General features: G+C 37.3%; 1 protein-coding gene across 2 annotated transcripts in view; it reads right to left on the bottom strand.

Annotated features, from left to right (window-relative positions):
- Positions 1 to 11,205: 11,205 nt before the first annotated feature.
- LOC145267823 (arrestin domain-containing protein 17-like) overlaps positions 11,206 to 25,854 on the bottom strand; it is a 37,012-nt gene continuing 22,363 nt past the window's right edge. Inside the window, exons 4-6 of one of the 2 annotated variants that reach the window (XM_080123328.1) lie at positions 20,148 to 20,330; positions 15,767 to 15,952; positions 11,206 to 11,478 (exon numbers count right to left, since the gene is read on the bottom strand). In XM_080123328.1, the coding sequence (XP_079979454.1) occupies positions 11,329 to 11,478; positions 15,767 to 15,952; positions 20,148 to 20,330 (519 nt within the window). In that variant the 3' untranslated portion in view covers positions 11,206 to 11,328. The remainder of the gene's footprint in view (positions 11,479 to 15,766; positions 15,953 to 20,147; positions 20,331 to 25,854) is intronic. The other variant, XM_080123329.1, reaches the window with a different exon arrangement.

Raw genomic sequence — 25,854 nt, 5'->3', positions numbered from 1 at the left:
TAGGATTTAGCAAAATTTTTACTTGCAAAAGTATTAAATGAAACTACAAGTAAGTCATAGATCTTACTTGATGACAAAAAGTGAAGCGGAGGGAATAGGGTGAATAAAAAAGTGATTTCACGTGAATGGACAGTCTGATGAAGGGTAAAATATCCAATGACGGTAAAATCTAAAGATGCAGAATCCAAGAAAGTTAGTTAAATTTTCATTCGCACAAGTAAAATCCAAGCGAGTCGCGTAATTGGAAGATGATCCAAAGTAATTCAAAAGGCAGAAATCCGTGGCATAATTCACACATTTTCCTTAATTCAGCCTTGCCTCGACAGTTGAGCTGTATATTTCTTCCATTCCTTTCTTTTTGCGTACATTTTATCTTTCTTTTAATCATATATTGGAATTCTTTCCCTTTTCCTTGTACCTATTTGGCCAAAGTAGTAAAGAATTACTCCCCTTGCATTATACTTTTGTATCGTCCTAACACCAGCCAACCCAGAAATCGCATTGTGTGTGCGTGACTTGGAACTGAAAATGAGGCTCGTACTCAGATTTCCATGTGCCATTCATTTCAGAAGATGGAGAGGAGGAAGAAATAGAAAACGACAAAAACAAAGAACTCATAAATATATTCATATTTTATCAAATGGAAAATTATGTATTCATTGAATAAAAGTCTACCTTATGTTGAAATATCGAGGTCTTCAAATTATATAGTGTGAAGGACTAGTAAAATAAATGTACACTCCCAACCAGATTTTAACTCGTCGACTGTCAAATATAACACGTTTAAAAACGTTGGTGCACAGCCTGGTTCCGCGCATTCTTCCGGCCAGAAAGAAAAATAGTTATAAAGTTACTTTCTAAACAATAAAATGTTTCTGCACTCAAAATAATAAAATGGAAAGTTAACTCTTTTTCAAGCCTACAGGTGGATATATAAAAAAAAAAAAACTGAGCTTTTTTGTAAACCCCTGAGAGAGAGAGAGAGAGAGAGAGAGAGAGAGAGAGAGAGAGAGAGAGAGAGAGAGGAGAAAAACACAAAATTGGTAGAGAGAAAAAGCCATCCTCACTGTAAAAAAAAAAAAAAAAGCCGAATACATTCTCTATCATCGACCTTATTCCCAAAACCCAGAAGGAAGAAATCATTTAAAAAAGTACAGTTATAAACATTTCTCTTTAATTCCATTTTTTTTCTTCCATTTTCTCGATGAGCAATTCAATTTGAACATTCTCCAACGAAGCTAATATTTTGTCATGCATAAAGTTTACTTCAAACTTTGAATGCATTTCTCTGTTTTGCATTTCTGAACATGATAATTGACCGATTGTGTGTTTTGATATTAAATTTAAAGGTGCCATACGTACCTTGAAAACGGAGCTACTAAACCCAACATAGTGATATTGGATAAGGAGAAAGAAGCAACCTTAGTAGAAGTTAGTGTCTCCCAATGATGCTGGGTTAAACAGAGCTGAGAGGGAAAAGATAACAAAATACCAACGTCTTACGTATGGCATGAAAAGAAACTGGAATCTTAGGAAGATCTCTATCATTCTAGTTATTATAGGAGCAACTGGACTCATTAAAAAGAATTTCAAAAGCTACTTGGTAAATATACCCTGTGAACCAAGTGCGAGAGATATTCAAACAATTGCACTTAAAGGAACGGTTAGAATCTTAAAAAGCTCTCTCAGTTGGAATATATGGGATTGCAGGTGACTGTCTGGCATTTGGTAGGATGCCCCATCCTCAGCTTAAACAAACTGATAAGAAAATTGGGGTAAAAAAAAAAAGTCGGGGAAAAACAGTGGTAAGTGATAAGGTCAGAGCTACTCTATTTATTGGCAAGGGTTGTGAATTTAGTGGCCTTCACAGCTTGCTACTTAATCTTCATTTGGGTCTGGTAGCTTGGGTTCAAAAACAAAATCCCCACAGTCGGCTTGAAGCGATGTAGTAAAAATAGTCAACAAAGGTCATCTTTGTTTTTGGAAAGGTTCAGTTGTGAACGTAACAGCTGAAAATGTCTTATTTAAACAAAAAAATTACAATCGGGTTTTAACAAAGGCAATAATCATAAAATTCATCTTCTGTTTTAAGCATAGAAACCGAATCATTTTAGGGGAAGAAAGTGACGGTGATCATCCATAATTTTCATTGTAACATTTCCAATTGTTGCAGCCTTTCTTAACAATTCTGCTATAATCACCAATATACTACTCTGATGGTTATAAATGGTATATGAATGAGCCTGTAGAGGACTAGGATATATATTATCCTAATCCTGTTACAAAAGAAAATAATGAAACGAATGGAATTGAAGGAAACAAAGACTCAATTGATGAATAATATAAACGTGTCGTTTATTTATTGTTGAAAGAATGAATGTTTTAGATATAACATGTGTTCGTGTCCGCGCGGGTGTAACCATCGTTTGTTGCAGGATTGGTAGTATAGAAGGAAAAAGGAAATGTGTGTTCATCTCACGTTCAGGTCACTATCGTTTGTTCGCGCATAGGAAGAGAAGTGAGTAATGTAGCAGAACGAGAAATGGCCGTCTGGCACGTAGAAAGAGAAAGAGAGAAAGTGAGAAAGTCAATCCAGTTCATGGAGAGAGAAAGCATATAAAGTGTACGTATGGTCTGTTAGCTTTTTGTCGCATATAGTAGCAAGTGGTGTGAGGCACGTGCGTGCGCGCGCATGCTGAAAAGGCATGCTGTCGGTCCGTAGACCGTACAGCTCGAAAGCTGGTCCTAAAAGGAAGAAGCCGCTTATTGCTCTTTCTTTTATAGGTGTTTCCGGTGGTCTTTTGTGCATGTGTGGATTTCCTTTGAAAGGGGAAGTGACGTTGTCCATGCGTGCGTGTATGTGAGTACATGTGTGTACGTGAGCGTGTGTGTATATACATGTGAATATGAGTGTATGGACGCGAACGTGAATATATGTGCGGACGTAGGTGCGTATGTTTGTGTGCGTGTATGTATATGACAAGTAATATAGCTTGAAATGTGAATGCATATTTTTGTGTGAGACTAGAAAAGGCTCGCGCAAGCCGGAATCTCGGCAAGTTCTAACAAGATCTATGGTTCTAGAAACACTTTGATCTATGAAGAGACCACCATAGGAATGAACATTTGTAATCTTGCATATTGATCGAGGAGGAGGTACTTCGTATTCCTCTACAAAAACATCATCAAATTTGGATTGCCGAACATTCTGTTTATTTTTGGAAGAAGTGGCTTCTTGGTATCCACCAGAAAAAACTTCATTAAATCTAGATTTCCAAAGTTTGCGTTCATTTAATAAAGAAGGGGCTTCTTGATATTTGCCTTAAAACTCTTCATCAATTCTGGATTTCAGAACATTTTTTTTAATTTTCATTTAAATTTCCTTTACAAATTGACCTTAACATTGGAACTAGTTTTGTATTCTGCTGGAATGCTTGATCATCGTTTGTCTGTACCTGACGACTTTTTGTAACTGTAGCTACTAATTCTACAGCTATGTTTAGAGTCACTAACTCTAACTCCTGTGATGTCTGTAGCCATATCATTATTGGCTCTATTGAATTTATAACATGGAATGCTGCTTCAACAAATCTGTTGTGGAACCTTACTCCTAGCCACCAGGTTCCTTCTTGATCAATTGTTGTTCCGCCGAAAGCAATTAACCATATTGCTATCGTTTTGAGTTTTTTTTTATATACTTCTTTGGGCAAAAGTTTGCTCATAGCATATCTATCGACCTTATTATTGGCGTCTATCTGCATTTGTCTGTTGCCAATTTTAAACTTTAAGGCATATGTTTCTCTAATAGTTGATGTTAACTGCTAAACTGTGTGGAAATGTATATGTTCACTCGAACCAGTAGCATTACTTTTATTTTGTGTCACCGTGTTAATTCTCCTATTTTTGTGCCACTGTGATTCTGTCATTCTGTTATTTGCTTTTTTTTTTAATCTCCCATCTTGGAGTAGCAACCATTAACAAAATGTCCCTTTTGTTGCATGATTCTACATTTGCTAGGCACTCTTCTCGAAGATGTCTTTTGTCACAATATCCACACTGTGTTGGCTTTTTATTATTATTAGCCTGGATTACATGTGTACTGCTCTCTTTGACAGGGGTGTGTATAGCTTCAACTTACTTGCAAGTTGCCTCCTCTCTCTACTAGTGTTTTTACTATAGTTAGATCGTTACCCTTACCTTCCTTAATTAAGGATTTCTGCGCTGACTTTAGATAAATGATGAATATGAAGAAATCGACAATAAGAGTGTCTCTCTCCATCATTTCGTAATATTCACACTGTTTGGCTATTTGGTGAAGCTGTTGGGGACAGGACGGTCTGCTGCGTGATAGACGACCCCGTCCCCATGTGTGTGTAATGGTGGATGTATTTAATAATAGAGGAATTGAAAAGATGAAAGGTCGCATAATGAAGACGAAAATATACCGTTATATACCAACGAAACAAATGCAATTTATTTGCATAAATATACAGGAAAGAGTCATAGAATAATAGTTCATTGAAAGATGAGTAACGTTACTTGCGGTTGACTGGCTAGTCAGGATGCGGCGGTGGCTCATGGCCCCACCGGAGCGGTGTTTGTCACATCTTGACTGGTTGAGCGTTCAGCAGAAAAGAGGGTGAAATATGAGAAACAGGAAGTGATGTAGCTAGGTCGCTCTTCTGAGTTAAAGGGCGACCATCGAGTAAGGCTGAGAGTTTTCAACTCCCACAAGCCGTTTCAAGAACAAGTGTACCGATTCATCTGAATTTTGCTTGGACTGCAGCAGTTTGTCTCTTGTCACCCGAAAATTCAACCAAGGGTTCACATACTTTCTAAAGTATGTACGCTTCGACGGACCTTTTTTCTTTATGTTGAAAAATAAATGTGTCACTTATTTTTTGTCCCTCGACACCAGCCCATAATAAAAGATATCTAAGCTTGATGCCGATGTCAATGTCATGCCTGGGACCATAAAAATAGATCCTTGTCGAATAAATTTGTCCGTTGATTTGGCAATGTTTGGGCTGAAACAATCTATTGTTAGTGAAGGAACTTGAGATTAAGCGGCCATGCTAAATCTTATTATATCTTATGGTATAGAGGTCATTATCTTACCTTATTGCTTAGTGGCTATGTACATGTTTTTTTAGTTCTCATGAAGAAAAAAAAATATCATGGCTAAGCCATTATTCCAATTCGTTAACTTTTTGGTATAATTCTGTCCTTATATCCCCACTTCTGACACCATGTTAAGTTATGGAGTTCATCGGATAGAATGGCTCCGATAATGAATGGATAAAATGATAGCTAGATAAGCATATGCTTTATTTATAAAACGCCATTACAAGAAAATCAATAATAACTAAGGGTAATAACTCTTTTTAACTTCAGAGTTATAACAAGGGGACGTAACTACCAGAACACATGTTATCAGTGATACCTCAATAAAGTTGTTTTAAATGTTAGAATGATACTTTGTCAACCAATTCTACAATGTATCTCAAAAGAAATGCAACAAATCGTATTGCAGACATACATCCAACATAAAATCCCAACAAATCTGTTGACTTTGATATGATGAAATAATGATGAAGCAATACAGTGGCTAACAACTTTTCAAACACATTTTTTTTAATTTTGAACAAAAAAAGAAAAACAATAAAAATATCATTATTTTGTTTTTATTTTTTTCTTATGGTCCATCACTTGTCTGTAGGGGAAATAAAAAAAAAAAAAATGATGACCACAATAATAAAATAATTCTATCCAGCACAAAAAATTGCAACCAATGTCATCAACAGTCAACATCAAACATCTTGGAAAAATTTGGGCTATTCGAACCACTGTTCTTATCTTGAGGTTTTAGCCGATGTAACCTCCGACCTTCTTCAGGTGTGTCTTGTTAAACTCGGGAATCTTTCTGTCGAACACTGGAATGTGCACAGAATTTTGAACTGAAACTTTTATTTAATCCATGGGGGTATGCTCTCGTTCTGTCAGCTATGAACTGCTAGAAGTCTTAAGTAATTCATAATTGCATTCTTAGTATCATCCACACTAAAAATTGAACCTTAAACTTCCAGAAGAGGTTCCCTTAGAACTGAATATTATGTAATACTTTATCTGTTACGTCACGAGTACTAAAACCTTTCTTCTTAATTTTTTAATTTACATGGTAACGAAGATGATTCAGTAATGTTATTTTAAATGTTAGAATGAAACTTTGTCCCTCTTATTCTGCACTTTTTTATTGAAAAACTGATACTCTTATATACAGCATGATCACGTTTCACACACTGGTTCCTATTAGATCACCAAAGTTAAGCAACATTGAGCCTGGTCAGTACTAAAATGGGTGACCAGGTGCTGTATGTTCTCTCCGCTTATCCCTGCATTGTTTCCAGTTTTCTAGCACTTCTCATTGCCATTGGACTCAAGCAGTGCAGATTGAGGAAAGGTGTAGTTGGGATTGCGAAACCCTTGTCTCACAATTACACGTGCAGCTACCCTTACAGAGGATATCCATTGTCTTTATAGACTGAATAGAGGCAATAATGACTAATACTCTTGAGAAATGTATAAATCACTTTTTCCCCCTATTATTTCACCTTAATTAGGTTAAGTGAGCTTTTCAGCAAGCAACACCCACTGTCATGAAGAAGACATTAAATTCTTATTTTCTTATGGCATATGTGTATCATTTACCAACAGGTCATCATCATCATATTCTATGAATCTGAAGATTCTATTGTTGGCATTGGTTTCCCCGATATTTTTTAGTCAGAATTATTTCTCGAAAGACATCAGGTACTTACAGGAGGGGCCACATGAAGGTTGCCAACATCCTAAGTGAAAATGATTTTTGTGGAATGAACTGGATTCAACACTCAGGTTGTCAATTTGTAATTTTAACCACTGAACCACAGTCACCTTCCTACCTACAGGTAAGCACTTATGGACTTGTGTATGGATAAGAATGATTGAATTTAAAAATTGCCTGGCAGATAGATACAACCTTCATTGGTCAAGTTTACTTTCCATACATAATTATACTGCATACACAGCGCGGATGCGCGGATGGCAGCAGCAGCAGCTGTACTACAATCAACATATGCAAATGACGAGAGGTGACATCACAGCGAAGAAGAAGGAAAAAAATTATAAACAAAAAGAAAAACGTGGCCCGTGAAGGATGGAAATAGATATGTTACACATGTGGCCCGAGAGTGACAAGTAAAGATGTGTCCTAAACATGGTCGGATAAAGAAAGAGTACCACGTGTTTGATACAGCAGAGTCTTGTTAAACACATTGGAATACGAGAAGACTTTTGAACAAGAAACAAAGCATTATTCTGGAAGTACCTGTAAATAAATGTCTGCTGTTTCAACTGAAAAAAAAAAAAGCGAGTCAAATTCTTTTCTTGTATTTGTTTCCGAGTGGCTGTCTTTATACAACGTGTGAGTCTCAAGTCTTAACATGTAACGACTGCATTACATACCTATTAGGATTTTCCCTTAGTCGACAATTGTCATCCTCTGCTGGTTAGTACTTATAGAAATTGCTTGAACCCACTTCATACATTCCTAATTCTTGCAATCACAATAGCACCTGCTTCTCACTGTGCTCCAATAGTATCATTAAGGTAACAAAAATTTTTGACAACCTAAATAGTTTCCTCATTTAATTTTTCATTTCTCATTTTCACACTAATAGAAGAGAAACTGCATGCTTACTAGACACTATGCTCGAGTGCCAAAGACTCCACCAGACTAGATGAATTCTTGTTCTGAAATACAGTAAAAGCAAGAGACTAAAAATAAAGATATAGTATAACATATTAAAATGTTTAATTGGGGAGAGGGAAATTATGTTCTCAACTTCTTTACTAACTCAGTGTTTGAAAGATAAAGAATTTTAATGGAACATTCGAATATCTATGTATCTTATTCATAATTCAAGTGTTAGCCGCAGGTAGGGGGCCCCTTGATTTCTGAGAACTTCGACTGAAGGAAAATAAAACTTGGAAAATGTATGAATTCCTTTCACCCCAACTATTTCACCAGGATGAGGCGAGGTTAAGTGAGTTTTTCAGCAAGCAACATCAGCTACTAGTGTTGGGACGATTAATCAGAATCAGAATCGAGAATCGGAAAAATCAGAACTTTTTGAGATATTGGAATCGGTATTGGAATCAGAAAAAGTTGTGCCTATTTTCCGATGCCCTAAAACGATTCCTTTAATTTTCTTTTTTTATTTTATTTTATTTAAAAGAACATCTTCCACCGCTAATAGTAATAATAAAAGAATAAATATTTATTGATTTTCAATTTATAGATCACTCCCCACAAGCGTTTTTACGTTTGAGAAAATATATGCCGATTTAACATGTCTTTTTTTTTTTTTTGGTAATCCAGAAAAATAAATTTTATAGTAAATATTTAGAGAATTGTTATCAGAATCGGTAATTGTATCGGAATCAGTGATTTAGTACAGAATCGATAATTCTATCATAATCGGGAAAAATATTGGAATCGGTTCATCACTATCTGTTATACAATGCTAACTGTTTATTTTTGATGAGCATATCTACATGTAAACACTTATGGACATGTATATAGATAAGAATGGATTTTAAATAAATAGGTAACAAATAGATATGATATCAATCGAGACTTTTAATGATCACATGATTTGTTGATCAACTTATCTTATAGATACAAAGTATTGTTTTTTTGATCAGCAAAATGAACTGACATGTACCCGAAAAAAAAAATTGTTTTAAGTAGCCGAGTGACCTTGGCTACAGTAATTGAGTAATGCAATCCAGTTAGTGGCATCAATGAACGATTGTTCTATTGGAAATATTTTTAACAAGATTTTTAGGGCAATTTTCATTAGTGACTTTATGCAAATTACTCACTATTACTTGAGGAGGGGGCTATATATAAACACTAAAAAAAAAAAAAGAACCTTCCAGAGAAGAGCTTGCAACAAATTTACTGAAAGGAATGAAAGCACTTCTCCTCACCTTTGCTTCCTAATTTTCTTCAATAAAAACGAACATTTTCCAGAACAACCGTTTTGGAAACTACCAAACTTCAAACTGACAGAACTATTACTCTTAATAGTATTTGTAATTATAATTGTGATTATAAGCTGTTTTTGAACATGGCTATATATATATATATATATATATATATTAATGAATTAATTCAGAAATCATATATAAAGTAACATATGTGAGGAAACGATATTATTTTTGAACCAACTTAATAACTGATGGTACTTAAGTCATCTATTTTTTATAAATAATTTTACCAAAAATTCTTCATAAGTTTTGGCTTCGATTTCGATTTCAATTATAGCTGATGGCACTCCAGTAATCTATTTTTCTTATAAATAATTTTATCAAGAATTCTCAATAAGTTTTGGTTTCGGTTTTAATTATAGCTGAAGGAACTCAAGTTATATATATTTATATATAAAATATATTTTAGTCATCGACATACAGTCCTGTTTCGTTGTATCAGAACTCATCAGTGCCGCTAGACTCACACCTATCCCAAGCCGAGGATCGAACCTAGAACCGTCGTGATGACAGTCGGCAGTTCTACCCCTTGACCACGGAAGCGGTGCTCGCAACTAATCTGTCCGAATGTCTATTTAAATAAACATCCGTCCGCCACTCATGAAGTGCTCAAACGTTTGTTTGTAAACAAACCACGAGCTTCGCATTTTTTCAGCCAAATTAAGTAGCGAGTGAGATTATTTATGATAGTTCTCAACCGAAACAGGGGGGCTTTATAAAAAAATATATATATTTATTTATTTATATATATTTATATATATATAAATAAATAAATAAATTTATTTATTTATATATATTTATTTATAAATATTTATAAATTTATTTATTTATATATATTTATATATATATAAATAAATAAATATATATTTTTTTTTTCATAAATTTTGGTTTTGGTTTGGTTTTCATAAATTTTGGTTTTGGCAGATCCAGGTTGTCAATCTGTTTCATTAACCACTTAGAAACTGTCACCTGCCAGCTGTGGGTGCTGGATGGGTTTCCTTCCATACAAAAAAATCTTTAGGGGTTGCTATGCAATGGGCATATTTTAGAGATGCGAGATGCACCACTCTATACAAAGGAAAATATAACAGAGATTAAAACCAAAACCTTCTTTAACAAAACAATGAAAGTGGCAGAAAGTTGGACAAGTGATTAAAAAGAGGAGTTTGAGGTTCTTTTGTCACTTAAGGAACTTCTTTAGTCTCTTTGGAAATCACGTCAGGGTCACCATTTTAGAAATGTGATACTTCCTAGGTTATTTCTGCTGACCGACAGTGATTCCCAAAGAGGCTAAAAGAAGTTCCTTAGAGGACAGATGGAATCAATGTGCCCTGTAAGCTGTTTGGCCAGTGTGTGGTCAAATCGCCTAGCAGGGAAATTGATTCGCAAGAAAAAATAAGTCTATATTTTATTTGTGACTGCCAACATAGTCAGCAGAGATAAACCGATATACAAATATTAAACACAACCACAGATGCGCAACAAGATTGCAAAGATTTTAAAAAGTAAATAAAAAAATTGTCAAATTCAATTAAAATTATTTTAGGAAACAAATTTTATTCAATTTCATTGTTTTCAAATCTGGGATTAGCAAGAATAAATTAAAAATGTATATGTTGTATATTGCTACTGAGCTTAAAAGAAACACTTATATATATAAAATATATAATGATATATTTTTATTTTTCGGTTGCTGTGAACAAGTAGAGTCAAAGAGAGTAAAGTGGGCTCAGATTTGATGGAAATTAATCTCGAATTTACTAGCCACACGCCTTTCTGCTGATCTCAATTTGGACGAGTTAATATAACATTTTAGGACACCCACAACTGCCACACATGTATTCCAGGATTTCGCCTTGACCCTATCGGACATGACTTCCAACCATTTTATATCTTATTTAGTGACCGGTGAATTTTTGTCTGCAGGTGTTCTTGGTAGGTGTCTCTGCATTAAATAACTGAATTTATATTCTTCCGACCAGATAAATATCTGTGTCAATCAGTTCAGTGTTACTTCTTTCGCTCAGGTTTTATGTTCACTATTGCAGGTTTGATACTTAACACATATAGAAAAGAAAATGCTACAATTCAATTATTTTATGAAATAAAATATTGTTTCGTTGAGGAAGGAGAGTCGATTATTGTTTAAAAAAAATAATAAAGAAATTATAGGTGTGGGTATCAAATTTCATAAAAATTTTATCACTCTGAGTTGATGATATTTTGATAAATTTTTCAGTTTGAGACTTTCGGTTTGGGGCTTTCAGTTCGAGGAGTTGAGCCGGCTATTGGTTGTTCTGGAATTGTTTCTTTCAGTGGAATCGTCCCCATAATAATCTTTATTGGTATTTCCAAGAAGGTACGCCAATTACTGCAAACAGAAAACTGCCAAATACAAAAAAAAAAAAAAGAAAGAAAGAAAGAAAGAAAGAAGGTTAATGCAGATTACAAGAAACTGGTTTTTAAATATTTATGTTCATTCTGAGACGAAATCAGTGAAAATAAATATAGGGTGGAACGATAAAATTGTCGCCTTAAAGGAAACAACACTATAGCTTTATTTTAATACTTTTATTGAAAAAATCAATTCATGTAACTTGATTATGTAGTAGAGCTGACACCTATTCAATGTAGCTGCCTTCAGCCTCAATCACCGCCTCGATACTACGGGTCCAGAAGTTGGAGCATCCTTTTTCCACAAGCGCCAGCGGGAGCTCGGTGAATACTTAGCAGATGGAGGCAATCAGACTGACTTTGATGTTGTGAGAGGTCATGTTGGTGATGTTCTCGATGAATGATCAAATGAAGTAGTCCAGCAGGTTCAGGTCAGGGGAGAAGCAGGGCCAGTGAGAGAATGGTACAAAGTCGTAGTACTTCTTTTGAAGCCAAGCCTGAGGCTCTTTGGACTTGTGGGCTGGTGCCGAGTCCTGCTGCCACACCCAGGGTCTGCCAGTGGCCATCTGATTGCACCAGGGGCTCACCACACTCTTCAGCACATCCGGATACACTTTGGTGTTGATTTTCAAGCTGACTTCGAAGATGTGAGGTGGCATGATGTGGCCCTCACTAAAAACCACACCAAAGACCATAACCATGGCTGGAAACTGCATTGAGATGTGCCTTCAAGTGTTGAACTGTCAAGATTTGCATTTTGAGGATGTTGGCAATGGTCCTGTTGTCATAACTTGGATCAATAGAGAGCATAAATTCTACAGTTGTCCAATCTTGCTCATTAAACATTGTATCACTTTCAAACATAAGAGAAGGCTCCTATCGCTCTTGAGATTTGTATACAACTAGTTGATGGTCTGCAACAAAAAAATATCAGTTTTCCTTAAATGGAAATGGAATCATGTTGTCTTTTCTAGGGCGAAAATTTTATTGTTCCATCCTGTATACCCCAGATAAGTTTCAAATTAGAAAACAAAACAACTGTCTTTAAATATGGCACACTAACCGATTGACCCACGGGAAAAGTGAGGGCAAGTGCGAAATAGTGACACTATAAAATACATAAAACAAACTTTCCTTTTTTTTCTTTTCTTTTCCCTCTTCATCTCTGTCTCTCTATCTGTTTGCCTCTCTCTCTCTTTGAAGCTTTGTTCATGAAATCTGCATTTAGATTTAGGCACAGATCAGATAGAGAGTGGGGGAAATCATATATAGCTAGTCGAGTGGTTTTTTTTGCTAAAGTTTAATTAGATCCATTAATCAATTTTAAGTTCTAATAAAAAAACTAAATTCACGAAACAAGATTTCCAGGTGTTTTCATGATTCTTTTCTTCCATCATTATTTTAAATTGTTCGTGTAGCGCCTTCTCTTCCTACTTTTTCTTTCTTGCCTTTTTGTTACTGCCTTCATCGTTTTCTATATTGTTCTTATCGACAGTGTCTCTTGTCGTGCTTATCAATCTTTCTGTGTTCTGACTTTTCCAATCTTCTACATTTATTAGTCCTGTTCCTCCTTCCCCTTCGTTCCTTTTCATATAGAGTCGGCCAATGTGCATTGTCATTAGTTTCTTTGTCTTCTGGTTAAGATGCATAACTTATTCTTTGGTCCAGCCTATGAATGGTCCAGAGTATCTTATCAGCAATACTATCTAGGTGTTTGTTCCTTTAGATTTCGACTGCATAGTATCTTTTCTAAGAGTTTCCTTGTTCTTCTTAGTCACTTTTTTTCCAATCTACTTTCATTTTTGTAGCTTTGATGGTATATGTTCGAGAACCCCTCAAATATTTGTATATGTCATCTTCACCAAGCGCCCTCATCTCCTCTAGGTTGAACAGTTCCAAACCCTCTGATGTCTCTAGTTATCCCCCTTTTAATCCCTAGTAAAGCACACTTTTCCATTCCATTCCATTCCATTCCATCATCATCATCATCATCATCATCATCATCATCATCATCATCATCATCATCATGATCATCATCATCATCGTCGTCGTCGTCGTCGTCGCTGCTACTGCTGTATAGCGCCAGTAGCATTTCTTATATACAATATTATAATAAAAAAAACTGTAAATTCTTAATCACGGACAATGTGATCTTTAAACACACTTACTCAATCTATTGTATTGGGAGCTTTTGCCATAAGATATATTTTATTATTATTATTTTTTTTTACATGGTGGTCACCACTTATCAAGGCCCGGAAACCACTCAGGGATAAGGGTTATTGCATGTATCAATGGAATAGTATTGTAGTAATCGTTAGTATTGGAAATAAAGTATCTTACTTAAGGGGGCGGTTCATCAGGAATTTGTTTATGTTGGACTTGAAGACATCCAAGTTGTAGTCTGGTGGGAAACGGCTAAACGGAAGAGAGTTCCACAGTCGTGCACTTCTAAGAAAGAAGCTTTGTTCCTGGAATCTACGTTTTGATTTAGGCACAGATAAAGAGTGGGGAAAATTATTGACAATGGTTTCAGCTTGTCGAGTGTTCATCGTGAAAGATTGGCGAGGGGGGACCAGAGACTGGAGCTCAGACGAGAGGAGTAATATTGTATTATTTTTTTTATAATGATTTCCAGACAATGGCAAGTACTTTTATTTTCTGCAATATTATAATAAAAATGACTAAACTTTTTTTTAAAATCCTTTGTCATACTGTGTTTAAATTCGCCTGCCCTATCTATTATATTGAGCATGTTTGCCATGAGCTATACTACTTAACAGGAGTAATACTGTACTATTATTTTGTCTCTTTAGCAACATCAAGTAGCTGTTATTGTATACCATATCATAAGCACAGGGTGTAACGTTCTTTCTACCAGGCAATGCCGTTTTTAAATACATCTGCTCCATCTATTGTATTGAGCAATTTTGCCAAAAGATATCAAATGTAAAACTTTATTATTATATTGTAGTAGTAGTAGTAGTAGTAGTAGTATGTAGGCAACACCAAATACGTATTATTGTACAAAATATTATAAAGAAAGACTGGTTTTAAATGAGGAGTGAAAAAAGAAAACTTAGGAGGCTTGCAGGGTGATATACTGAATTCAACTAAAATAAAATGAAAGAAACACCCAGAGCACTACTGAAATCACCCTTTCTGAGTCCCCCTCTTCTTTCCCACCTTGTGTAAGATGGAACTGAAACCACACAAATAAAATCAAAGAGACTTCCAAAGCACTACTTCATCAATATTACATATCTTGTTAATATGTGGAAATGGAGAGGAGCATAAATTACGAATTGACCAGGACCAGTTGTTTCACATGACATTGTCCGGGATAAAATATTGTAAGATTACAGATTACTTTTGGTAATATGTTAATTCTTTTTGGACTATTGTCTTTATCGACATCATTTATCTTAATATTATAGCACAATGAAGGGGGGGGCGGAACAAAAAATTAGGAATTGATTGGACCATTTGTTCTACTCATTGTTGTTCAAGATAAAAAATTTTAACATCACAGTATTACTTTGGTAACTGGTATATATTAACTCTCTTCGGACTATTGTCTTAATCAACATCATTTATTATTATTATTATATTATAGTGAAATGAAAGTGGTGGGAGCAAGAAATTAGAAGTTGACTGGGACTATTTGTTCTACCTGGCGTTGTCCGAGATAACAAATTGTAAAATTACAGTATAACTTTTTTGTAAAGGATATATAGAAAATCTCTCTGAACTATCGACTTCATTAACATTAAGTCTCTTCTTACTATGTAGAAATGGAGGTGGGGAGGCAAGAAATTAGGAGTTAACTGTGACTATTTGTTCTACCTGGCGTTGTCCAGGATAACAAATTGTAAAATTACAGTATAACATTTGTAAGGGATATATAGAAAATCTCTCCGAACTATTGACTTCATTAACAAATTGTAACAAATTGTAAAATTTTTGATATGTGGTACATATTAATACTCTTCAAACTATTGATTCTATCAATATAATTTACTTCGTATTATTGTGAAATGGAGAGGGGTGAGCACAAAAACTTCGGAATTGATCAGGACCATATCTTCTATGCCTTTGTCCTTTTGTTGGAGTTGATTTAGAGCCATAATTCCAAGTGCTCAATATTCTGGATAGAGCAGGTAGTAATCCAAAAATCATCAATATTCTAGATAGAGCAGGTGAGGACAGGAAATGACTCTGGATTTTAATTAAAAAAACAAAACAAAAACAAAACAAGACAAAAAACAATGTAACTTACAATTAACCAATATTCAATATCCATGATACTGCAATATATTAATTGCGGAGAACACAGAGACGGAATCTCCAGACATTTTCCTTTCCAAGAACCAAATTCTCCAGGCTTTACTGGACAACGACTTCGTACAAATGTTTCAGAAATCTTTTTTGTCTTGGTTTTCTTTTTAGCATGAAATATTATTTTCTGGAAAAAATAAAAAAGAGGATAAAATGTATAGAGACAGCTGACAACGACTGTGGAGGTGGGGACGTGGACAGACAACACCAATGATAAAACCTCTACCCAGTTATCCCCGTCATGGGGAGACACATAGGTGTATACAGATAGCAACGATTAAGGTATTTAACCCAGGTAGTGGGGATGCGCATTACATCTGATTTAAACGCATGTTTGCAAAAAAATAAAAATAAGATCACACATGAAACCAATTTTAATTAATTAAATAGTAATAATTAAATAGTAATAATTAAATAGTAATAATGAAAATATAAAAAAACAACATCTATATATTAATAAGATAGTGTATGTACTATTTTGTGTGTCATACTTACATCATTTTTCTTCCGAGTGACTCTCATTTAATTGTTACTAGCCTGAATGCCTGGCGTTGCCCGGGTGTTTCGAGGTGTGTGTTGAGCAAAAAAACAAACAAAAACAAAAGTGGTAGTAGGCAGGCAGGCTCGAACCCGTATCGCGAAGGAAGAAAAGAATGTGAAAAAAAAACAAAAACGTGACGTCTTTGCTGTTACATCCATCACCAAACCGGAAGTTACAAATGTTTAAATTAAGGCTAGTCAATCAAAAATAGGGGATGACTTTCGAAATATCGGTGAAAAAAAGCGACCTCTTACTGTAGAAAAGTGCCTAGTTGAAGGTGAAGGAATTAACGTTTTTAGCCAATTATTCCATATTTGTCGTCCGAAGGGTCGAGCTTCAAAACCAATATTGTGAAAATCCGTAGCCTCTGTCGAAAGTTTTAGGCAGACATACATACATACATACATACATTTAAACAGCCATGTGAGATTTATATCATAGAAGATTACAAGAAATAGAAGGTCATCTATAATATAAATCTCACCTGTCTCTTTAAATGTACGTACGTATGTATGTATGTATGTATGTATGTATGTATGTATGTATGTATGTATGTATGTTGCTGCAATCATCATGTATGTCTGCCTAAAACTTTCCATGGAGTTGACGGATTTTCACCAGATTGGTATTGTTTTGAAACTTGACCCTTCAGACGTAGTTCTGAGCAGGCGATTCCACTTTTTAAAAAAAGAAGATGACATGAATTTATATATATATATATATATATATATATATATATATATATATATATACAGTGCCGGCAAAAAGAAAGTCTACACTTGTAATTTTTTTAAAAACTGCAAATGCAAGCTAAATTTCATGTAACTGTTTAAACAACCTGTACCTCATTTGATCTTTTATTCTTCTATAATTTTACCTGTTCATATTTGACTTTTAATTGAAATATTCTAGTGTTCACGTAAATTTAAAAAATAACTTCAAATTGAGGAGGCAAAAAGAAAGTCTGAAGCAAAAAATTCGCTTAAAACCAGCTTAAATTATCGCCCCTAAATCAGTTTAAAATATCCACCAACAGGCAACAAAGCATCTCAAATCGTAATTGTTGTTGTTCTTAAATCTGGTCGTACTAAAGTTGCTTCTAACAGGGAAAACGATGCTATCAAGATCCAAAGTCTAAGAAAGAGATTTGAAACGGCTCCCCAAATCCAACAACAGTGCAATCTTGTTAAAAAGGGCTCTCTTTCTACTGTCAAGAACAGATTAAAGGAATCTAATTTGTGAGGATATGTTGCAAGACGCAAACCAATGATTTCTGTAAAGAACAGAAAGCACCATCTGGACTTTGTCAGATGCAATGAAGATCATGACTCTTCATAGTGGTCAAAAGTGCTTTTTAGCGATGAAAGCAAGTTCAATAGGCTAGGCAGTGATGGTAGGCAGTACGTCCGTCAGAGGAAAGACATAGAATTTAATCCTAGGTGCTCAGTTTTAACGCTGCAAGTTGGTGGATGTTCAATTTTAGTGTGGGACATTATTAGTACCAATGGTCCAAGGCCTATAGTTTTCTTGCAATGTCGAATTAATTCGACCAAGAACATTAATATGTTGACTGAGAATTTTCTACCCTACTTTAGTCGGAATTTGGATGATAATCCCATCTTCATGCAGGATAATGCCTCCATAGACACAACTGGCAATGTCAAGAGGTTCCTGGAAGAGCATGATATTCCGTATTTGGATTGGCTTGCATAATCTCTAGAGCTCAATGCTATCGAAAACTTATGGCATTACATCAAGCAACAGCTTCACAATGATAAAATTTCAAATTTGGAAGAACTTTGGACAAAAATTAAAGAAAAGTGGGATGTCCTTTCCCCAGAGTATTGCTGCAGTCTAATTCAAGGAATTCCCAAAAGATTGCAGAAGAGCTATGCTACTAAATATTAACTAGTTCATTGTGTTCCTGTTGTGTTTGTGTTGCATTAATGTCCTAAAGTTAGATTTAAATAACAATTTTTCATTGTGCTGACTTTCTTTTTGCCTCCTCAATTTGAAGTTATTTTTTAAAATTGACGTGAACACTAGAATATTTCAATTAAAAGTCAAATATAAACAGGTAAAATTATAGGAGAATAAAAAGCCAATCAAATGAGGTATAGTTTGTTTAAACATTTAGGTTAAATTTAGCTTAAATATGCAGTTTTTGAAAAAATTACAAGTGCGGACTTTCTTGTTTTGCTGCCTGTGTATATATAAATTTAATGACAGCTCTTTTTTTTAAAAGATGGAATTACCCGATCATCGAAGACAAGATGCAAGAAAGTAAGCAAGGTCCACAGAGTCTTATAAATATATGGATAACATTATTTTCAGCCAGTAAGTGTTCATAATGAAAACACGTGATTGGTAAAGAAAACTGAGTAAATAGCTACAAGTCAAAATGTTACATTTGTAAGTAATATACATATGTGAGTATTTGGCAGCGTGGCGTTGTGTATGTGTGTTGATTTACCTTGTTCTTGTTAGTGCATGTATAGCTGTGAGTAGCAGTTATTTTCAGTTTTTCTGACTCTTGCTTATGTGTAAAAATGTGTGGCGAGATGAAAAACACATGTATATGAATCATTGAGTCGTTTTCATCTCCCCCCAATCAAAGGCACGGTGTGGGAGGGGTGTTCAGTAGGCGTTCTTGAGTTCTTCCATACAGCAGGCTAGTGAAGTATTTACCTGCCTTTTGGATGTTTGTTTCCTCACTTTATAAGAGTTTCTAAGTTCGAATCAGCTTATTGTTTTGACATAAACTTGCTATTTTTGGGGTTTGAAACGATTTTAATTGGTTGAAAATACTTTGAATTAACACGTTCCTGTGAAAATTGACTTACTTTAAGAAGTGACAAAGAAAGCGATTCAAAGCAAAGTGGAGACAGAAAGAGTGTAGCAATTAGAGCAATTTGGTTTTTAGTGTTCATTAGAATAACTTCACGAGAATAACCTTATTTATCTTGTTTTATTGTCTGTATAGTTTGTTGTTGTCAACCTATTAATTAATGAAATATCTTTTTATCCCCATGACCTGTTAGCCACTTTTTATTTATTGATATGTGTGAAATTATCAACAATACATTGCATATTATAAATCAATGGATTATTAAAACAGAATAAACCTGTATAAGAGCCAAGTATATTCAAGGATGGAGTACTGTTGCCACATCTGGGCAGGAGCTGCTAGAAGCAGCTTATCCTGCCTTGGCAAAGTTCAAAATAGACTTTGTAACCTAGTGGGGATGCCCTTTTCTCTTTCATGCAACCACTTTCCCACAAATGAGACGTTGTGAGCCTGTTTCTGCTTTATCACTATTTTCATGACAAGTGCTTGTCTGAGCTCCAATCTATGGTCCCCCACCCCATGGCCTGACTTTCACGAAAAACACTCATCTAGCTGAAAACACTATCAATAATTTCCTTCTCTCTTTATCTGTACTAAAACCTAAACGTAGATTCCATGAACAAAGTTTCTTTCTAAGAACTGCACGCTTGTGGAACTCTGTTCCATTTTCTTGCTTTCCAACTGACTACAATATGGTTGTCTTCAAATTCAATGTGAACAAGTTCTTAATGAGCCATCCCTCTTAGGTAATTCAATTTATCAAATTTCCACTACTAACGATTGCTATGGCATGTTCCCCTTGACCACTGTACACACATTAATCCTTATCCTCGAGTGGCTTTCGGGTTTTCATAAATGGTGACTCCTTTGTAAAAAAAAAAACAGAAAAGAATATCGACTGAATTAAGTTAAAAAAAAAGACACAGTTTTTACCTTCACAAGAGTTACCATGGAGTAAGCAATTGTTTGATTCGACGAATTGTTGATATTTAGCTTGATGTTAATTTTATCACCTGGTATATAACCGGATTTGTTCAAATAGACGACGGCAGATATAGATCCCGATTTGCAGGACAAACAGCCAAAATTTGTAGAACTGCGCTTGTCGATTCGTGCCTGAAAGAATACAGTAACAAAACAAAAAGAAAGAACATGTGAGACTTCTGATGATAGATAGCCACACTTACCGACATTACAATGTTCTTTGTCTTGAACACAGAGTCCGCTTCAATATCATTCATAGACATTTATACTGACAACACTACCATCTATGGCAACACTTCAAAGGCCGTAAACAACCAAGTTATATCTGATTCTCTCTCCTCTGATCTTGAAAACATGGTGCAATGGGGAAAGAGGTGACTGGTTAATTTTAATGCATGTAAAACCAAAATTCTATCTTTCCATCACCAACGCTCTGATCCCCATCTGGCATCAATTGAAATAAATATCTCTCATCTTGAGGAGGCTCCATGTTTTGACAAGCTTCTAAGTCTGACCTTTATTCCTAATCTGAGGTGGAACACATACATCAAATCCGTTGCCAAGGCTGCTGGAAAAATGGTTGGATCATTCTACTGCTGTAGTAGATCTTACTTCTGATACATTCTCTACCTGTATAAGAGTCAAGTACGTTCAAGAAAGGAGTCCTGTTGCCACATCTGGGCGGGAGGTGCTAGAAGCGGCTTATCCTGCATTGAAAAAGTTCAAAATAGACTTTATGCCTAGTGAGGGATGCTCTTTTCTCTTCCCTGCCATCTCTATCTCACAGAAAAGACGTTGCGAGCCTGTCTCTGCTTTATTGTTATTTTCATGACAAGTGCTCGACTAAGATCCAATCTATGTTTCCCTCTGGTCTGACTTTCATGAAAAACATTTGTTTAACTGAAACACTATCAATTTCACCCATTCTTCATCTGTATCTAAACCTAAACGTAAATTCCATGAACAAAAGCTTCTTTTTTAGAACTGCACGCCTGTGGAACTCTCTTCCGTTTTCCTGCTTTCCAACTGATCACAATATGGTCGTCTTCAAGTCCAACATAAACAAATTCTTGATGAGCCGTTCCCCTTAAGTAATCCAATGTACCAAATTTACACTTCTAACGATTACTATGATATTGTCTCTTTGACCACTGTACACTCATTAACCCTTATCCTCGAGTGACCTCTGGGCCTTGATAAGTGGTGACTCCTTTGTAAAAAAAAAAAACCAAGAAGAAAAAATGCCATTGTTTTTTTAAATCGATTTTTTGGTTTTTCCGAATTTCGCTATTATAATGTAGTTGCATCTTATGATTATATGCATATACATAACATTTTATGTATTTTCCGTATTTACTTTAACAGTGCTCAATATATAAGTAGAGCTAGTTAGTAAATTTGGATAATATATATGGCAATTGAGCTACACAGAATTTTCTGCGATTCATCCTCGTGAGGATTTGTCAAGGTATTCATGGAATCAATGTTGCTTCATGTTTTCATATATTCCTGAGATACTGGATTTGCTAGTCAGACAATTAGATTCTTTCTTATTCTGATTGGCTGATTAGCATACCACAGGAATATATAAAAAGACAAAGTAACATTGACTCCATGCAATAGCCTGATGAATCCTCACAGGGGTGAAACATGGAAAATTTTGTAGCTCACTTACCATATATATTTTCAAAACTTTCTATATTATTTTAAAATTTCAGTGGCAATCTAATCTATTATTTATAATTAACTAGCCTGGGTGCCCAGCGTTGCCCGGGTGTTTGGTGGTGTGTGTTTAGCAATAAAAAAGAAGAAAAGTGGTAGTAGGCAGGCAGGCCCGAGCCTGTACCGTGAAGGAGAAGAAGAACATGAACAAAAAAGTGACGTCTTTGCTGTTGCACCCATCGCCAAACCAGTAGTGACATAGGTTTAAATTAAGGCTAGTCAGTCGAAAAGAGGGGATGACTTTCGAAAATATCGGCGAAAAAAGCGACCCCTTCCTGTAGAGAAATACCCAGTTAAGGGTGAAGGAATTAATGTTTTTGACCAATTGTTTTATATTTGTCGCCTGAGGGTTAGAGCTTCAAAATGATACTGATCTCGTGAAAATCCATTGCCTTTGTTTTGAAAGTTTTAGGCAGACACCCATACATACATGATGATTGCAACGTCTTGTCAGACGAGTGCCACTCCCTCAGACATTTAAAATCCATGAGCCCAAATGTCTGAGGGAGTATCTATACAAATATGATGTTACAGAGTCTTAGCTTTGTACGACAGCTAAGTCTCTCTCTCAGTTCAAAATGTTGAGATCCAGCAACAAGCAAGAGCAAGATAGCCAGCAACAAATTAAACTGCAGACCAGCTTAATGCGGATACTGGTCTTCCGCTTTATGGTTTTTTAAATAAGATATTTGTTTCTCCTAGAAAGGTTGCCTTCACCACGGCTTACGGGAGCCCTCTCTACCCCAATACACATATACACACACACACACACAAATATACATACATACATACATACATACATAATGATTACATACATAGATACATACATACATGATGATTGCAACGTCTTGTCAGACTAGTGTCACTCCCTCAGTCACTGAAAGTACATGAGCCCGAAGATGACTTTTTTAGTCATGCTAGCGAATTCACATGCTCAAGCAGACATGATACTGAAGACAGTCATTGGCATACATACATATATATACATACACGCATACAAATCTATAAACATACATACATATATACATACACATTGGCCTTCGGAACAAGATCAAAGTGTAGTATCTGTTCCGGCAGATACTGCACTTAAGATAATTTGTACCAGTCAATGGAGGGGAAACCCTCTATACTGGGACAATTATTATTTTTGGTAACCAGAGTGACCCCTTTTAGGGGAGCTGGTTTTTACCTCACATTAAAAACGGCCTTGTGCCTAATTTGCTCAGTGGGGGAGCAAATAAATACCATCTGTTCCGGCAGATACTGCACTTAAGATAATTTGTACCAGTCAATGGAGGGGAAACCCTCTATACTGGGACAATTATTATTTTTGGTAACCAGAGTGACCCCTTTTAGGGGAGCTGGTTTTTACCTCACATTAAAAACGGCCTTGTGCCTAATTTGCTCAGTGGGGGAGCAAATAAACACCATCTGTTCTCAGTGCTTACTGCGGTCTGCCTCAACGCCGGCTTTTGTTCTCTGCAAGGACCAGCCCCTTCTTGGGGATTGGACCCGCAAGGACTTTTGTGCTTTATTGTTGTTTTTTGCCCACTCTGGGCAGCCATTAACTGCGTTTTCTCCTTTCTTTCAGATAGTCCAGGGTCCAGCTAGCACTTAAGCAGCCGGCAGGGCCAAGGGAAACTGACATACCTCTTTAGGTGAAGGTCCCCTTGGTTTCCGAATCGGCGGGTGTCTAGCCGGGCCTTGGGCCAACAAAGTAGATTGAGCAGGCCTCTGCTCCTGCCACCTTGGGGGACGCCCCAGGTGTAGGTGCCGTGAAGGGTTTCGTGCCGAGAAGGGTCTCGGCGGTCGCCACCCCCAGTTCGGAAGGGTCGAGTGCCGGTGCGGTTCCAGGGGTTGCCACCCCCAACTCAGAAGGGTCGTGTTCGGTTGCGTCGCGGTCGGTAGCGTCTGGCAGGGTTGCAGGCGCCGTGCAGGGTACCCCCAGTGCAGGTGCGCCCGGTTGGGTTTCGGGCGCTGGGATGACCTCCCAGGAGGACATCCCTGGATCGGTAACGGGAACAGCAGCGTCCAGGGAGGAGGAGGTGGAGGCCTGGCGAAAGTTTGTTCACGAGATTCCAGGCGGGCCGTGGAAGGTGAAAAGTAGAAGGAGACGAGCAAAGCAATGGTCACGATCAGAAAGAAGCAGCCCAAGGGATAGATCGGTCGAAGGGATGAGAAAGGTGAGATCCATGGAGGTGTTCAGGTTAGAAGGGTGCTCCCCGGGGACGGGGGGATACACTAACGTGGAGCCGGTGGAAAAGGAGGAATGGCCAGCCCTCGTATTGTCGGATTCACCGATCCCAGCAGGACAGAGAACACCGCAGGCAAAGACGGTGGCAGAAGCAGTGGTAGCAGCGGCAGGAGTCCAGTCCACGGGTGAACAGCTGAGCTGGGGACCAAAGGAGAGGAAGGCAAAGTCCCCAGCTTACTACAAACAGCTGTTTGAAACGAGATACAAGGAGCTCGTGGACGGGAACAACATCAAAGTGGTCCCGCAAACATTGGAAGGAATAAGGGAGCGCTCCGTCTCCCTACTAACATTGGATGCCAAAGGGAAGGGACTTAAAGGCGTCCCGAAAGAAAGAATGATGGAACTCCTGGGCGAACTCAAGATCCCGGCCCAATACGCCGTAAGAAGATTTAATGCCATGTGGGAGGTCCTCTTACCGACAAAAGAAGAGGCACAGAAACTGGCAAGAGGGGATCTCACATGGCGGGACATCCGCATCAGACCAGAATATTTGTCAAAAAGGAGAACAGCGGTGATAATTTCGGGAGTCCCCTGTTTCTTAGAAGAAGACCAGCTGGGGGCCATCATGTCCCAGTACGGGGAGGTCGAGGAGGTGGAAGCGGTGAAGGGCCCCCATAATATCAAAACAGGGGAATATAAATTTCTGATGCGGCTGTCAAGGAAGGAGTTCCATGAAATTCCCGCCCAATTGACATGCGAGGGTTGGTCCATGGTGGTCATCGTGGAGGGCAGAAGACCACAATGTTGGCAATGCCAAAAACCAGGGCACGTGGCCAGATTCTGCCCTCAAAGGAAAACAGCAGAGACCAGTAAACAAGGACCAGCTCAGAGCCAGACGAAGGAGCCCCCGATGGAGGTAGATACCACTACAAAATGGAGTACGGTGGTATCAAAGAAGGGGAGAAAGGTGGAACCGGCTCCACGAGCAGAAACAAGACCTACAGTAACGGCTACAAAGAGAAAGATCAGTAGCAGGTCATCCGAATCAGAGAGCGACGGTGGGGATGACAAACAGCAAGAAAAAAGAGAAAAGAAAGAACAGCCTACTGAATCTCCAAAAAACCAACCCCCCCAAGAGGATGTTCAGCCAACCCCTCCCCTATTCACCACACCAGCAAGCGAAACGGAGCGTTCGGAGGCTCCAGCAGAAACGCCAGAACCTGTCGAAACACCCGAACAAGTTGAAATGACGGCAGAGAAAGAAGCCCCGGGAAAGAAAGTAGAAGAAAAGTCGGCAGTAAGAGCGGAAAAAACCAGAAAGTTCCCTTTCTGGCCCGGGGAAAGAGTTTGTGAAGCCGACATCAGCAACACGGTCAGTGACCTCAACGGAAGGCAGAGGAGGTACCTGAAAGAACTAGAAAGCCTCTCAAAGGTCGACAAAAAGGAGGTCACTGACCCAAGAAACTTTCCGGACGCTCCGTCATTAATTACATTCGTCCGAGTGAATAGGGGAGGTAGAGCGAAGGCGCTCTGGAGAATGGTGGAGGAGGCAAAAACAGCGTTTAAAGGCCTCAAACTAGTAGACGGGGAGCACCCTTCACTAAGTAAGATTAATACCCAATGCGAGGGGAGGGTCCCGCTTTATGTTCACCCCTCCCTCTATAGGGCACTGAAAATGACGTTCCCCTTGGACGTGGGGGGCCTGGCTCGAGACGGACGGCTTACGTCCGACCTGCTCAT

The sequence above is a fragment of the Euprymna scolopes genome, chromosome 4, assembly GCF_053919585.1.
Source record: "Euprymna scolopes isolate OS-2025 chromosome 4, ASM5391958v1, whole genome shotgun sequence".
Classification (NCBI taxonomy): domain Eukaryota; kingdom Metazoa; phylum Mollusca; class Cephalopoda; order Sepiida; family Sepiolidae; genus Euprymna; species Euprymna scolopes.
Note: the sequence above shows the minus strand (reverse complement) of the source record. Positions and strands in the feature narration are given on the sequence as shown.